Genomic DNA, 15,841 nt, shown 5'->3' on the forward strand with positions numbered 1-15,841 from the left:
ATATATGCTTCATCAGACGGAACTCATTTTATTTGTATGTTCATTGATAAATTGGCGGGAATTTCCGCCACTTCGAGTGGCTGTTCTAAATGCCTGTCGGAACCAAACGATATAATCCAATTTTAGTCTTATAAATGCCATAAACACTATTAAGTGTAAATTTTGTGCTATGAAAATAATAGTTAAGACTGTAAATATAAGGATTAAAGTCTCTTTCTGGTGGTTCTATCGAAGGATAAAGTTGAGTAGGGTATCGATATTTGTTTCATGGACCGCTTCGCGGTCCATTCCAAATATCGATACCCTACTCAACTTTATCCTTCGATAGAACCACCAGAAAGAGACTTTAATCCTTAAATAGAAATGTGTTGCATGTAGTCTATCCCTCCCTAAGCTTTAATTAGAATTCCCAATATGATCCGAGATTTTTTCCGCATTTTGTTCATCTAATGATGGACTAGAGTTATTTACAAATCGATTCTGCATTTTAAAGTAATTTATTTTATATACACATCCGGGTACAGAGAAATTCCATCATGCTTGAACTACATTGAAAATTTATCTTAAAGTTAGGTTTGATACTTTATACAATCACCATTTTGATTTTTTTGCATTCATATCATCATCATCATCATTAATTTTTAAGGGAAAAGACGGTGTAGTGAAATCGCCCAGGGGTGTCAAGCGTCCCGGAGACCCCTGGTCGAACACTACCGGAAGTGACGTCGAGGCTCCCGTTCTAACTTCAGTTCCTAGACTAGACCCGACCTGAACAGACGTGGACACCCACAGCACTAATCAGCCGGGACTAGGAGCCTGTGTTTAACGACACCCTGTTAGACGTTTTGAGTGTAACCAACTGGCCCACGACCCCGCCAAGCGGACTAGGTAAGTTGGTTGCGGTAGTTAACGTTTACATACCGTTTGTACAATATTGGCGACGAGGAAATCTGGTCCGGGGAAAATCACGTGCGGACACGAGAACGTGTTTTTGATTTTCAACGGAAAAGAAGTCTTTTGGAGTTGATATTTTTGTATTATAAACTTACTACATAGTTAATTTAATTATTGCAACCATTTTTATTTATACCATTTATACTAAATACACGGTTTCGTGTTTTTGAGTAAGAAAAAATCGTGCAGCAGGAAATTTGGCGGGAGTCCATTGCGACGTCGCTCTGCGCACTTCCGCCCGCTGTTCCTGTTTCCGGTTTCCGGTTGCAGTTAATTGAGTTTTCTATGTAAACATACCTCGGTGTGCTGGCTTTAGTATTACGAAGTCGTAATATTATTGAGCTGGTGTACTGATATTTTACTGGTTGGTCTGCAAATTGAATAATTTGATTATATTATTAAACAACCGGCTCGGTTGATACATTTATACTTGGTGTTTTTTGTCGACGTCGACAAAACATTGAGCTTACATTTTTAATTTTTATTGAATTATTATTATTATTATTTGAATCTGATTGTCAACCAGCCAGTAACACACAAAACTCGCAATACTTTACTGCTCATAATTGATTATTATTTACATAATCATCAGAGTTATGGTTATCAAGTGGGTGTTATTACTATAACACACATTTGCATACTCTGTGAATATTTAGGTATGTAACCTCTGACAGAACAATATTGTGGTGTCAGTGTGTTTACATACTTATATTTTTGTTGGAAGTTTGGCAATTTTCCAGGACAGTTGGATATTTATCCATTTTCTTACATTAACTTTTGATTATCGATGTCGATGAGAGAAAGTTATTTATAAAAAAAAAAAAAAAAAAAAAAAAAAACTTCCAGCATAACATATTACACTTATAAATATACACTACTGTTTGTACTTCGGTCGGTAACGACTTAGGAATTATCAGACTTCAATTTTCGACATTCACATTGTTGTCGGTGCCTGATTAGGTACATGTGTTAATTGATTTCTGATTTCTTGACAAACATCTAGTATATTGTGTATTGATTATTGTGTTTGTTTATTACTATGCTTACTCTTTTATAGTACATTTTGCAACAATTTCACATTATACCTTGGGTAATAAATGAGATAATCGGGTTCGATTATACATTACACCCAATTGTTGCCTAATGGTATTATTATAACTGTATAAGTTACCAATTGAGATTTCACTGTCTTCTTGGTGTTGATATTGGTAACACAGTACCTTGGTACCATTCGTTCATTAATTCATCATGGCATCATCAACTAATAAAGTTCATATCAACTTTTGTCATGAGAACGAACTTGATGGACTGCCCAGGGTGGGAAAAAGGGTGGCTAAATTGATTATCAAATTTAGGGAAGTCAATGGTAATATCACACTGTCATCCCTGGAACAAATCAGTAAGTTACGGATTACACCGGCTTTAGTAGAACTACTAGATTTCACCCCTAACCCCAGGCTCTTATGCTTCGAAGACGGAGCTGCTAGGCAACCAATAAGCACGCCTGAACCCCCAATGCCGAACCTCGATGTATCGGAAAGACGACAATCGACGGGACATTCCGATAAAGATTCATTTACTCAGCGTGTGAGTCAAGTAATCGACAGGAGATCGAATATGAGTCATTCGTATAATACAAGGGGAGCATCGAGGTACGATGCTTCTAGTTCAGATAGTTCAAGTGATGGATCGCCACGAAGGCGTGGTCATTCCTATCGTCGTGCAAAATCGCCACAGAGACCATTCAGGCCAGTACATGTAAAGCAAGAGCGTGTTGATTACGATAGGCCCAGACATTATGCGAGGGGCAGCACTTATCCTCAGTATGACAGCGACAACGATCTTCGTAGGAGTCGGCGATCGACTCCTAATACCAATTTTCGTCCCTCGACCCTGCCCAAGACCCTGGAGTTCAATGGGAAATCCAACTGGTCTTTATTCAAGATAAAATTCAACAGGTTTGCAGAGGCATCGGGTTGGGGGGAGGGAGAGTGCCGCGACGCACTATGCTGGGCTGTCAGCGGTAAGGCAGGTGATTATTTTAACACCCTGATAGAAATGGACCGCGATATACCCTACCTTCGCATAGTCCGGCAATTCGATAAGCGTTTTCGTTCGGACGACTTGCCGGAGACGGCACAGGCTAAGTTCGATGCCGCTGAGCAGGAGGAGGGGGAAGATCTCCAGGATTGGGGAGATCGTGTACTCTCTCTCGCGACTCGCGCCTATCGTGACTTACCCGAGTCATGGGTCAGGGCGCACACCGTCCGACGGTTCTGCCAAGGATGCAGGGACCGGGATGCTGGCAGGCATGCTAGCCTGGGAAAGCATGGTACCATTGAGTCCGCCCTGGAGGCTATCGAACTGTACCAATGTGTGCACAAAAAGGAGAGGAGGGGGAGATCAAGACCGGAGTCTTCCAGTAACGTCTACAGGACCTCGTCAGGTAGACACCATTCTCCTAGCCGAAGGGTCAAGTTCGGGGGTTATCGATCGTCTTCTTCATTGTCCTCGTCTTCCGAGGATGATGAATCCTATGTCTCCGTGAGGGAGATGAAACCGAGACGTAGGGACAACAAAGCCTCTCTGAAGCCGATGTCGGACCAAGAGAGACGTTTGTCAGCTTTAGAGACAGGACTGTCCGATGTACAGAACAGCCTGTCCAAGATACTGGCTATAGTGGAAAGGCCAGCCTGGGACCCGAGAAACGGCCGGAGTCGGTCACCATCACCACGACCTTGCTGCTATGGATGTGGCCAACCAGGGCACTTCAAGAAGGATTGTCCTCAATCCAATAAGTCCAGTCCCACTCCCTCCAAACCTCCCGGACATAAGCTAAATATACTGTCCTCAGAGGATTTAAACGCGTAGAGGTCAGTGAGGCGGGTCCGCTTACTGACCTTCTGGGGCAGGACCAGGAGGATTACTCGAAGTCGAGTAATCAGCCAGGTAATGACTCGGGGCCTAGTCCCCATAATGCTGAGTTGGAAGTAGAAAGCCAGGAGATTAGGATCAATGGAGTTAAATCTACCTCACTCTACCACATTCCCCTCAAACTTGGTTCAAAGCCCGTGCTGGCTATTGTGGATACTACTGATTCCTCCATCATGTCAGACCGTTTGTTCCAATCCCTAGAACCAAGACCTAGGATAATATGTGATATGACTTATCACACTGCAGGTAGGGGTATGGCGATGCAAGGGCATAAAGTTGGGCCTGTAGACATAAGTATAGGGTCCAAAACCTACACTGAGGTCATGCACGTCGCTCCTATTGAGGATGACATGCTGCTAGGGTATTTGATTTCCTATACAAATACGGCGCGCCGTATTGGATATGGAAAGTCAGACGTTGTCGTTGGGGCAAAATAAAGTATCACTTCAAATAGGCAACCGAGAACCCAAGGTATGCAAAGTAACAATTGCCCGACGACGGGTAATCCCCCCCAATTCGGTAGCGAGAGTAAACTGCCGCGTGGACAAAGTTATGCCGACTTACTACATCGAGGCCGATGTGGATCGTCGCCTGTGGATACCTAGGTCCTTACACGACGAGGGAACGAACCCAGGGATTTGTGTGCTGAACCCCACCAATAACTTCCATGTGCTGAAGAGAGGCCAGGTGGTGGGACGAGCTAGAGAGACTGTGGTTATGGAGCATGTGCAGAGCAATAACACCTCCAAATCTTCAGACACCTCCGAATCCACAATACCTGAACATCTGGTGTCCATGCTGGAGTCCTCTCGATCAGAGTTAAGTCAGTCACAATTTAGAATATTGTCAGAGCTCATAGGGGAATTCCAGGATGTTTTCGCTAAGGATACCTTTGATTTGGGAACATTTACAGCACTCCAACACGAGATAAATACCAGGGAGGCGACACCAATAAAGCAGGGCATGAGACGAACTCCCATTAAATTTGCAGGGGAGGAGGAGAAGGAGGTGAGCAAAATGTTGGAAGCAGGAGTCATCCAACCCTCCATTTCCGCTTGGGCCTCGGCCCCGGTGTTGATACGAAAAAGGGACGGTTCCGTTCGTTTTTGTATAGATTACCGGGCTCTCAACAATGTGACGGCGAAGGATGTCTACCCCCTGAGGATTGCGTCGACACCTTGGCAGGGAACCAGTGGTTCTCCAAATTGGATGCTAACTCTGCATACTGGCAGATTCCGATCCGAGAGGAGGATAAAGAGAAAACCGCGTTCATCACCAAATACGGGTTGTTCGAGTATGTTAAGATGCCCTTTGGGCTCTGCAATGCCCCCGCGACCTTCTCGCGCGCGATCAACTTGGTGCTGAGAGGTATGACATGGCGAACAGTATTGGCCTTTCTTGACGATATCTTAGTGTTGGGGAAGGATTTCACGGAGCACGTGAAGAATCTTAGGGAAGCCTTGCTCCGTTTTCGCCAGTATGGGCTCAAACTGAAGCCTAAGAAATGTACATTCTGTAAGCAGAAAGTGGAGTTCCTGGGCCGGATTGTAGGCCCCGAGTCCTTGGAAATGTCGGGGGACGACATTAAAGCAGTGAGTCATTGGTCGACTCCTCAAACGTCAAAGGATGTTGAGAGGTTCCTGGGGCTGGCCAATTACCACCGCAGCTTTATAAGCAATTTTGCTGCGTTGGCTACCCCTTTATATAAAGTCACGGGCAAACAGCCGTTTGTATGGGGGGAGGCTCAACAGAAGGCTTTTGACGCTTTACGACTCAAGTTAACTACTCCTCCTGTATTAGCCCTACCCAACACTGAGGATGAGTTTGTTTTGGACACAGATGCATCCGATGAGGCCATTGGAGGGGAGTTACTCCAGATACAGGGGGGACAGGAGAGGGTAATTGCGTATGCTAGTTATGCTCTGACGCCGGAGCAGAAACGTTATTGTACTACTCGCAAGGAGCTCCTGGCAGTGGTCCGACTAACTCGACAGTTTCGGCACTATCTCCTGGGTAGACCTTTCCTGATCCGAACGGATCACAGCAGCCTGACCTGGTTATTACGGTTTCGTGAACCACAGGGCCAGTTAGCTAGGTGGATGGAGGAGCTGAGTCAATATAATATGGTAGTTCGTCATCGGAAGGGTAAGCTCCATGGCAACGCCGATCCACTGTCCCGGTCTACCAGTAACCCAAGCCATTACATCCATGGATCACGTATATCCGACTTACCCTGTGGAGGCTGTAATTACTGTCAAAGGGCGCACGACCAATGGGCCGCGTTCCTGGAGGAAGTGGATGATGTAGTGCCCTTGTCACAGGTACCTTGTCCAGACAGAGAAACGGAGGAGTATCCCTTGACAGTTGAGATCGCTACGAGTACAGCGCGGGTATCCATCCTCTCCGAGGCCGGAGAGGAAATTCATTTGGAACAGCTGGGTACGGATTCGTCCCCAAGCTGTTGGGGTCTCTCCTTAGAAACCCTAAAAGAGGAGCAGGAACAGGATCCTGACCTAACGCTAATACGAAGATGGTTGGCCTCGGGTTTGGAACCGACAAAAGAGGCCCTGTTTCTGTCCAGTGAAGCGACCAAATATTACTGGATAAACAAAGAGCGCCTCCGGGAGATAGACGGTGTCGTCTATCTCCAAAAGAAACGAGAGAGACCAGATTTGGTGTTGATACTGCCCCCAGCCCTCCGAGAGGAAGCTTTGAGACTGCATCATGACCTCCCTTGTGCGGGACATCAAGGAATTAGTCGTACCCGAAGTCGGGTGAAAGAAAAGTTCCATTGGTACGGCCTGAGTACCGAAGTCCGGAATTATATCCAAGGATGTAACGTCTGCAACGTTAATAAGAAACCAAATCGAATCGGTCGTCACGCCCTAGTGGGTTATCACGCTGGAGTCCCCATGGAACGAGTCCATATTGATTTTTTGGGGCCCTTACCCAAGACAGGAAGTGGAAACGAGCACATCCTGGTCATGGTGGATCAATTCACTAAGTGGATGGAGGCGATACCCCTACCTTCCCAGACCGCTGAGACCACGGCCAAGGCTGCCGTGAATAGCTTCTTTTCACGGTTCGGGGTCCCAATACAACTATTTTCAGACCAGGGTCGGAACTTTGAGAGCAAACTATTTACAGCTCTTTGTGACGTCCTCCGCATTCACAAATCGCGAACGACCCCCTATCGACCCTCGGCGAACGGACAAGTTGAACGATACAACCGTACGCTGCTGGACGCGATACGTTGCTTTGTTGGAAAGCAGCAACGTGACTGGGACATCTTCCTTCCCCAGATAGCAGGCGCTATTCGAGCTACGGTAAACCGTAGCACGGGTTATACCCCAAATAAGATGATGTTGGGGCGTGAGGTCTACACCCCGTCGGACCTCATATTTCCACTGCCGGCCACGGCAGTAGGGGAAGGTGGTCTCAGCCCTCCAGATTACGTATCGGATCTCGCCAAAGCCGTTCAACAAGCTCATCACATTGCCAGGCAAACATTAGGCGAGTGCCAAAGAGCCATGAAGAAAAACTATGACTTGCGGCTGTTAGAGAGATCCTATGAGGAGGGGGATATAGTTTACGTCCTCGACAATAGCTCTCCGAAGGGCCGGTGTAAGAAGCTTTCATCGCCATGGAAAGGCCCTGGGGTCATCACAGAAAGGATTACGCCGTACTTGTTTCGGGTCAAACTCCGTAACAAAGTCATGGTCCTAAACCATGACAAACTGAAACCTTGTCGGGATCGACAAGTCCCTGAATGGATTGGTAACCATAGATCGGCCCCAAACATTATGGATGAGGGGGGGTGGGGTGGAGGAATATTGCACTTGCCGACGTCCCTGGGGGGGTAGGTTCATGATCCAGTGTGATTACTGTGACGAATGGTACCATGGATCCTGTGTCAATATGGCTCCTTCCGACGCTCTGGGCCTTGACAAATACAAATGTGGGCGATGTCGCCGCAGAGTACTTTAAGTTTGTATGTTTCATATGTTTCATATGTTTCAGGCAAATCATCATGTTGCAGCCGGACCGAATTGCTGCCCGAGAGCGGGCCTTGGACCTAATTCGTCAAGCAACAAAGGAGGGACGGCTCTTCGATGCCGAAGAGTTGTTCCGGGAGTTGTTCCTTACCAACCACCTGAGTCTCCAGGAGATGGGGGAGATTGTGAAGGGACAGGTCGCCATAGCTCGGCGCACCGGTAAACGGGGCTGGCTACGCCGCGCTTCCCAAGCGGCTGGGACCTTGTTTTCGGACCAGTGGATTCGAGACAACATCAGCCCCAACCGAGTCCCAGCTAACCGGAAATCGTCTCGACAGTCAACTGCGAGTTCCCGAGACCCCCTGGCCCCCGTCCGTGACTATCGGTTGGCACTGGATCCCACCCTGCCTACCCTTGTGACGGAAGACGTCCGAGGGACAGGTAACCAACCCTCCGCAGCCCTCGGAGCGCCCTCCCCTACGGAGACGGTCAACATGGGCCCTGAGCCGATGACGGTTCCAGGACCCTCCCAGGACGATCCCTCAGCAGAGTCTCTACTCGACCCCCTCATGTTGCTCCGTGAGGATCCTGAGGACCCAGACTGTTTGGACCTCGAGGCTCCATCCTGTTTTGAGGTGGCCGGGGGACCCCTAATTCGCCTCGAGGCCGAGGTGGATTTGGGATCTTATCTACCAGCTGATGTGGAGATGGTTTCCCCACCGAGGAGCCCTACTTCCAGGAGACCTACCTCTCAGGAGTCTGAGCCCCCTTCCGTCGGTACCCCACCCCGGAAACAGGTTGCTCCGAAGCGGAGCTCCTTTAAGGCTAGTCCTATTCGGGCCCCGAAGTCGGGGAGCCCCCAGGTATCGCCTAAGAGATCTTGGAAGGTATCCCGCCGCCCCACGAGTCGCCATCGATCTCCGGTGAAGAAAAGCCGACGGGACCTCGACTCTGAGCAAGGAGACTGGTCGAGGGTGACGATCCCCCAGACCATCACGATCCGACGGACCCAATCCCGAGGCGAGCGACCACGCAGCCCCGCCCCCAGGAGGCGATCAAAGGGTTCACCGGATCGTCGGCACCAGGCCCCACGCGCTGACCGGCATCGGTCTAAGGAGACCCCCTCGGTGACGAGGGGAACCACCAAACCAAACCCCATGGATGCTAGTGCAACGAGGGAACGGAAGCCTCGGGACGACCTGCTCCCTTCGGACTCGAAGGGATCCCAGAAAAGGTCTCGCAGCCCCGAGGAGCCCGAGACTCCCAAGCTAGGGTATTCGGGGGGTCGGCGGATTAAGAAGTGTGCCATAAGGGACTGCGGAATGGTGACCTCCTTCCCAAAGTTGCACCTGGTGGAGGTGCATGTGCCAGCAATCTTCCGGGAAGGGGACTCCCATGATCGGGACCTTGCCAACACTCGGCGAAACTGCTTAGAGTTGATGGCCAAGAGTATCCTGGGACCAAAAGCAACCCTCCAAGACTTGGTCCAGCACATCAACCGGTATCGGCTGATGGCCCAGGGCTGGCAGATCACCCCGGGACAGAGCGACCTCATGGAGGAGATGTGTAGGGTTATGGGTTGGCCAATACCCAATACCTTCTCCCTAGACCCCATGAACAGCCCGGCGGGATTATTGCATTGGAGGAGCCTGACGATCCTCGCGTCCGCCATTCCAGACTCGACTATGGCAGAGCTACGGGAGACGTTTGCTCTGACCATCCCTCAACCTGTGGTTCCCGCCCCCATGCCTGGGGACGTGTCCGCCCCTTACGAGGTGCTCGTGGTGGAGGGAGAGGAGGTTCAGGGTCTCGATGAACCAGAAGTTGTCTGTTTCCCCCCAGCCTTCGACGCGCACTTCCACTTGGACAGGACTCGTAAACGGCTGGGTTTAAGAGACACCGCGTCGGTACACGACGTGGAGGTAGCGTCACCCCCTGTTGAGGAGCGGAGAAGGGTGAGGATGACCGGCGGTGTCGCCGTTTATTGTGACCCTTCTACTTACCCCTCGGACGAGGAAATTCGCCAGGTGACCGGAGACGGGTACCACGTGGCCGTGGGAGCCCACCCCAAGGCCCTACTGACCTCCGAGGAGGAGACCGCATTCCTGGACCGGGTCCGGAGACCTGACGTCAAGGGGTTTGGCGAGATCGGTCTCGATCTGTCTGTCCCTTCCCCTGACCATTGGGTGCAGCAGGATCGCCAGCTTCGGAGATTACTCCAGCAAATCCTGCCTCACCAGGTCCTTGTATTACATATACGGAGCCTGCGGGATGACCCTACGGCCCTCTTCGCATATAATTATGCGTTACGCCTGGTGGCCTCGGAGTTGTTAGGCAAGAAGGACCAGCGGATCCAGCTCCATTGCTTCGGGGGGAGCCAAGATGTTGTCCATTCCTGGTTGGAGGCCTTCCCGAACACCTACTTCAGCGTGTCCGGGATGGTCCATCATTTCCAACCAGCGCAGCAACGGGCTCTCCGAGCCATTCCCAGAGACCGCCTCATCCTGGAGACGGATGCCCCCTATTTCCCGGCGCCGGGATTCCCACATGGGGCTCCCCATCTCTTGGGGTACACGGCTCAGCACGTGGCGGAGATCCTCGGAGACCTGGACATGACGGCTGTGCTGGAGGTAACAGACGAAAACGCTTTTCGTCTGTTCCACTAGGGCGCCCCCGATGCAGCTGGCCCCCGGAGACGGTGGATCATCACTACGACAAGGACCTGTGAGCCGGAGCCGGTTCATAGGCTATGCCATTCACTTTGATTGAGAGGCCGGCCTGACATATACCTTTACTAGGGCCCCTGGACTTAGTAAGTGGAGTCGGTATCCTCTCTCCCATATGTTCTGCCTCCGTCTGGAGTGTGCATCACCGCATCCTCCCTTCCTACACCTGCCTCCGTCTGGAGCCGAAGCCGGTTCCTGGGAACGGACCACGGACCCCAAAAAATAGTGGAGGGAGGAATGTAGTGAAATCGCCCAGGGGTGTCAAGCGTCCCGGAGACCCCTGGTCGAACACTACCGGAAGTGACGTCGAGGCTCCCGTTCTAACTTCAGTTCCTAGACCAGACCCGACCTGAACAGACGTGGACACCCACAGCACTAATCAGCCGGGACTAGGAGCCTGTGTTTAACGACACCCTGTTAGACGTTTTGAGTGTAACCAACTGGCCCACGACCCCGCCAAGCGGACTAGGTAAGTTGGTTGCGGTAGTTAACGTTTACATACCGTTTTTACAATAACGGATTATAAGTTTTCCAACAAATTCTATTTCAAAAAAAATATTTGAAAAAGGATTGAACAACAGGCATGTGCAATCGTATTAATAATTCAAACACATGAAATGTATTTTCACGGCTACAGAGGCACTGACTGTCTGGTTTATTACCAAAACACCAATGATAAATACATCTACACAGTATAATATTGTATAAATTATAAATATACTTATACATGGACATACCGTCGGTAATTACTATTTTACATGAACACAAAAGAAAATTGTCCTTTCTTCAAAAATCTTCACAACTAAAAATATAAAAATACCACGTGTACTCGCCGCTACCTGAGTCGACCACCGGTAGCAGCGACACGTGTATAGCCGTACTTGTACTCCTAGCATGCCTGGCACGTGCAAATTTCCCGCCAACTCGACGAACAACACAGATAGCTAGCGTAAATTTCCATTACTTTAAGGTGGTATAAAAGCATGCATTGATTGTGCATTCTATGTTATTTAAAAATACACGCTAAGATATTCACAAACTATCAAATCCAATCAAAATAAATTTTGATAATATAAGTTTAATTATAGATAATTTTTTTTTTTTTTACAATTAATGATCGCCCCTTCAAATACATATCCTTATACGTATGCGTATACAATATTGTAAGTATCCCAAATAATGATTACATGCAACTTTTTTAGTGAATCAAATATTATGATTGTCTGGTAAGTTCCTCATAAATACCATTACGGTGTCATTTTATACATGTAGGATTTTAGCCCACCATCATCAGATGGTGAGCTATATAAATCGTTTGTTGTCCGTGGTCCGCCCTTCCGTCCGTCCGTCCGTATACAATTCTTGTTATCGCTATTTCTCAGAAGTACTGAAGGGATCTTTCCCAAATTTCAAATGTAGGTTCCTCTAGGACCCTTGTTGTGCATATTGCATTTTGGGACCGATCGGTCAACAATGGCCGTCCGGCGCCATCTTGGATTTTGATAGTTAAAGTTTGTTACCGCTATTTCTCAGAAGTACTGAAGGGATCTTTCTCAAATTTCATATGTAGGTTCCTCTAGGACCCTTGTTGTGCAAATTGCATTTTGGGACCGATCGGTCAACAAGATGGCCGTCTGGCGCCATCTCTGATTTTGATAGTTAAAGTTTGTTAACGCTATTTCTCAGAAGTACTGAAGGGATCTTTCTCAAATTTCATACGTAGGCCCCCTTAGCCCCTCGTTGTGCATGTTGTTTTTATCCCCCGCTTTCTCCGAAACGGGGGATATTAATTTGGGTTTGTTCGTCTGTCTGTCCGCCTGTCTGTAACACTTCGTTTCCGTGCAATAACTTTAACAAATGTTAACCGATTTTCTTCAAACTTGGTGTTCGATCACGACTGTCAATGGACCTTATTTAGCGGTGTTATAGCCATTTGAATTACTAAAAACGTCATTTTCATTTAATTTACTACAAATGTCATTTTTCTGCAGTTTCTGTGTAATAACTAACAAATGTTAAAACTAATATTGTTAAAACTTGGTAACAAAGTAAAATGCCTTAAGGGCTTAGCCAAGTTCGATCGCCACTTTTTGCAGATCTTAACTAGCAGTGTTATGGCCCTTTGACTTTATAAAAAAAAAGTAATTTTCTGCCACTTCCGTACAATAACTGTAATAAATATTAACCGATTTTCTTCAAACTTGGTAACAAAGTTAAATGTCTTACTTCCGAGAAGACTTCAGTTTATTTTTTTCATGTTTCAACCAAGGTAAAACCTAACCTCAATAATGTTTACCTACAGTATGTCATGAAAGCGGGGGATGGAAATTCCGCGAATTTGCTTGTTGAATATTGCATTTGGTAACTGATTGTTCAACAAGATGGCCGACCGGCCGCCTTCTTGGATTTTGATAATTATTGCTATTTGTCAGAAAGTACTGAAGGGATATCTCTCAAATTCCATGCGTAGGTTACCCTTGGGCCCTAGTTGTGCATATTACCTTTGGGACTGATCGGTCAACAAGATGCCCAACCGGCCGCCATCTTGGATTTCACTGCTGTTTCTCAGAAATTAATAAATCGATCTGTCTTAAATTTCATATGTAGTATGTTCAAAAAAGTTTGAAAAGCAAGGAAAAGATCCCTCTTTCCATTGTCAGACATAGATAATTCTTTGGTGGGCGCCATGATCCCTCTACGATCTCTTGTTAATAGGTATGTTTTCAATGTGGTTATGTTTAAGTTTGTCTTCTTTCTTGACATCAAAAATACATCGTATTTTCAGTAAAGTATAATAAAGTTGACAGGAATAAAGTTTTCTTTTATTTCTACATCTGCCAAACCTAAATACCCTCTTTATGTCTAAATTCAAAGCTGTATGTGATGTATCAAAACCCACTGTGTAATATTATCCCATATTGGTTTAACTTTTAGGCAATTCCAAAAACATATGTTCAATTCTCCCTATCTCTTCATTAAAAAGGTTGCAAGTCATTTGGTAGTTTATTTATCATTTCATAGGAATCTTGTAATGATGTTGCCAAACTTTCTGTGTATAGTGTGTCACATTTTCCCATTTTATCTCTGCTGTGTTCCTTAATGTAATCACGGTATTTAGTTAATCATACCTATCTTTGGTTACTTTTGTGTTTTTAAGTATAATCTGAATGTGGTTAGGTATAAACGGTCTATAAAAGGGTTTTGTTAGTTGCATTATGATGTTGATGTGAATAATGTTGAATCGATCGGCAAAGTCCCTTTTAAAATAAGAAATTATCTGACAATATTTCAGTGTTTTTAAATTCTTCTAAATTCAAAAAGGGCCATTTTCAGTAGTGAGGTCACAAACATTTCTTACCCCTGACGGAGATACTGCCCTTTGCACTAATAATAATTACAAAGCCTTGTGAACTCGATAAATTATATGCACTTAGCTTAATGAAACTTTGTATGTAGACTAACATGAGAAAGATCTCGGACGACTTCGAAAATCAGCGTGATTAGAGCTCACAGAGCTATTGCCCTTTGCAATAGTTGACTAGCAAATGATATAACTAATTTGTATCAAATATCAGGTGACCGTTGCGACCCATGAGCCTTTTGTTTAATTTTATCATTGAAATATTATGAATACCATTGTAAATTGAATTTAAAAATGACCTGAATTCGTATCCAATAAAGAGGAGAGAGAAATAAGCCAAAATGGAATTTTGTACCCAATTTTTTTGATGTACATTGACATTAAGTGAAAGACCTTTTAAAAAGCTGTTATTAGGAAAAAGATATATGAACACACTATATTATTAATAAAAATTGAATTGGATTTAGAATGCTGTGTATGGCTGCTTAAGTATTAAGTATGAAGAAATAGTGACCACGTTTTGATCAATTGTAACAACAAAAAGTTGAATTAAAAAAAGACTCATTTCGCTCGGTAATTAGGACGACGCCGGACATGCAATTTAGTTTTATATAATTGTTCGGAATGTGACAGTAGATGTAACATATATAAACGTTATAAAAGCTAATAGCTAAATATTATGATTTGTTTTACATTCCCATTTTAAAGATGGAAAGCCATTTCGATTCATATATGTCATTTAAGTGATAATAATTAAGTAGAAAATGGTAAAAAATAGCTCTACTGAATAGCAAGATATTATAATTAACAAAAAGATCGCCAAATCGGTCATTTCTTAAAATTCCTGTAATAAAAAAATATACTTTTGGGGGAGGAATATGTATATAAGTTTTCAAACCTTTCATTACATTATAAAAATGTTGCGATTTTCTATAAATCATGCAATTTCATGAATATGCATGTATTTTTAATAGAATCGTTCAATGTTCTAATACCTCTCGTTGTGTAAAGTTTATCTCTTCAACAATACGAAAATGTTATTCGACTGTTAGGACATCACATACACATCGCAGCCATTGATTATTATCTTATTAATATCACACGTAATAGGGTGATCTTTGGCTTACAATTGATTCTCAATAATCATACATAATGACTAAAGGATAAACACGATATTTGCAATGTAATAATTTCATCACAGGTTTGTAAATTTCACGGATTTTAAGGCAAAATGGACTTAATCAATACATAGTCAAATTTTGATTAAACACGTTGAATACCATTGAATCTATCATATTATTGTAACTCGTTAGGATACTCTACTTAAAGGAAAAATTACACTCAATAAAACTTGTGTTTTTTTATCAGAGAAAGAGGAAAAGAATCACACCAAAGAGGTTTGATAGGAAAGTGCACATAGTAACTTTGCCAAATTTTGGTCGAAATGAAACGGAAACGCAAACTACCTACAGCGAACAAAGTGAGCATCCTAAACAGAGTGATCACACAATAATCATTGAAAGTAATGTTCATGCTCAGCATGAGGAACAGAATCGTCGTCTTGCACCACATTCCCGTGAGCAACAAGACCCGATCAACGCAGAGTCATCGGATGGCAATGTTGATGTGACACCTCGACGTAATCCAATGTTCGGTAAAAGGAGAAAAACCCTTGGTGATCGGAATCGTCGGTGTGCAACACATTCCCATGCGCAACAAGACCCGAGCAAACGCCGAGTCATCGGACGACAATATTAATGTGACACCTCGACGTAGTCCCGTGTTCGGAAAAAGCATAAAACACCTTGGTGATCGGAATAGTCCTCGTGCACCGCATTCCAATGATCAACCAGACCTTAGCAACGCCGAGT

General features: G+C 45.5%; 1 protein-coding gene across 1 annotated transcript; it reads left to right on the forward strand.

The window, feature by feature from the left end:
- Window positions 1-277: 277 nt before the first annotated feature.
- Window positions 278-15,786, forward strand: LOC138314022 (uncharacterized). The gene is made up of 3 exons (XM_069254226.1): window positions 278-888; window positions 7,909-11,078; window positions 15,339-15,786. Exon 2 carries the CDS (start codon window positions 7,919-7,921, stop codon window positions 10,547-10,549), a length of 2,631 nt encoding a protein of 876 aa, XP_069110327.1. The 5' UTR covers window positions 278-888; window positions 7,909-7,918; the 3' UTR covers window positions 10,550-11,078; window positions 15,339-15,786.
- Window positions 15,787-15,841: the final 55 nt, after the last annotated feature.

This window comes from Argopecten irradians, unplaced genomic scaffold, assembly GCF_041381155.1.
Source record: "Argopecten irradians isolate NY unplaced genomic scaffold, Ai_NY scaffold_1209, whole genome shotgun sequence".
Taxonomy (NCBI): Eukaryota; Metazoa; Mollusca; class Bivalvia; order Pectinida; family Pectinidae; genus Argopecten; species Argopecten irradians.

Excerpts from the sequence above, each read along its gene's own strand:
- LOC138314022 (XM_069254226.1), top strand. The coding sequence starts at position 7,919 with ATGTTGCAGCCGGACCGAATTGCTGCCCGAGAGCGGGCCTTGGACCTA.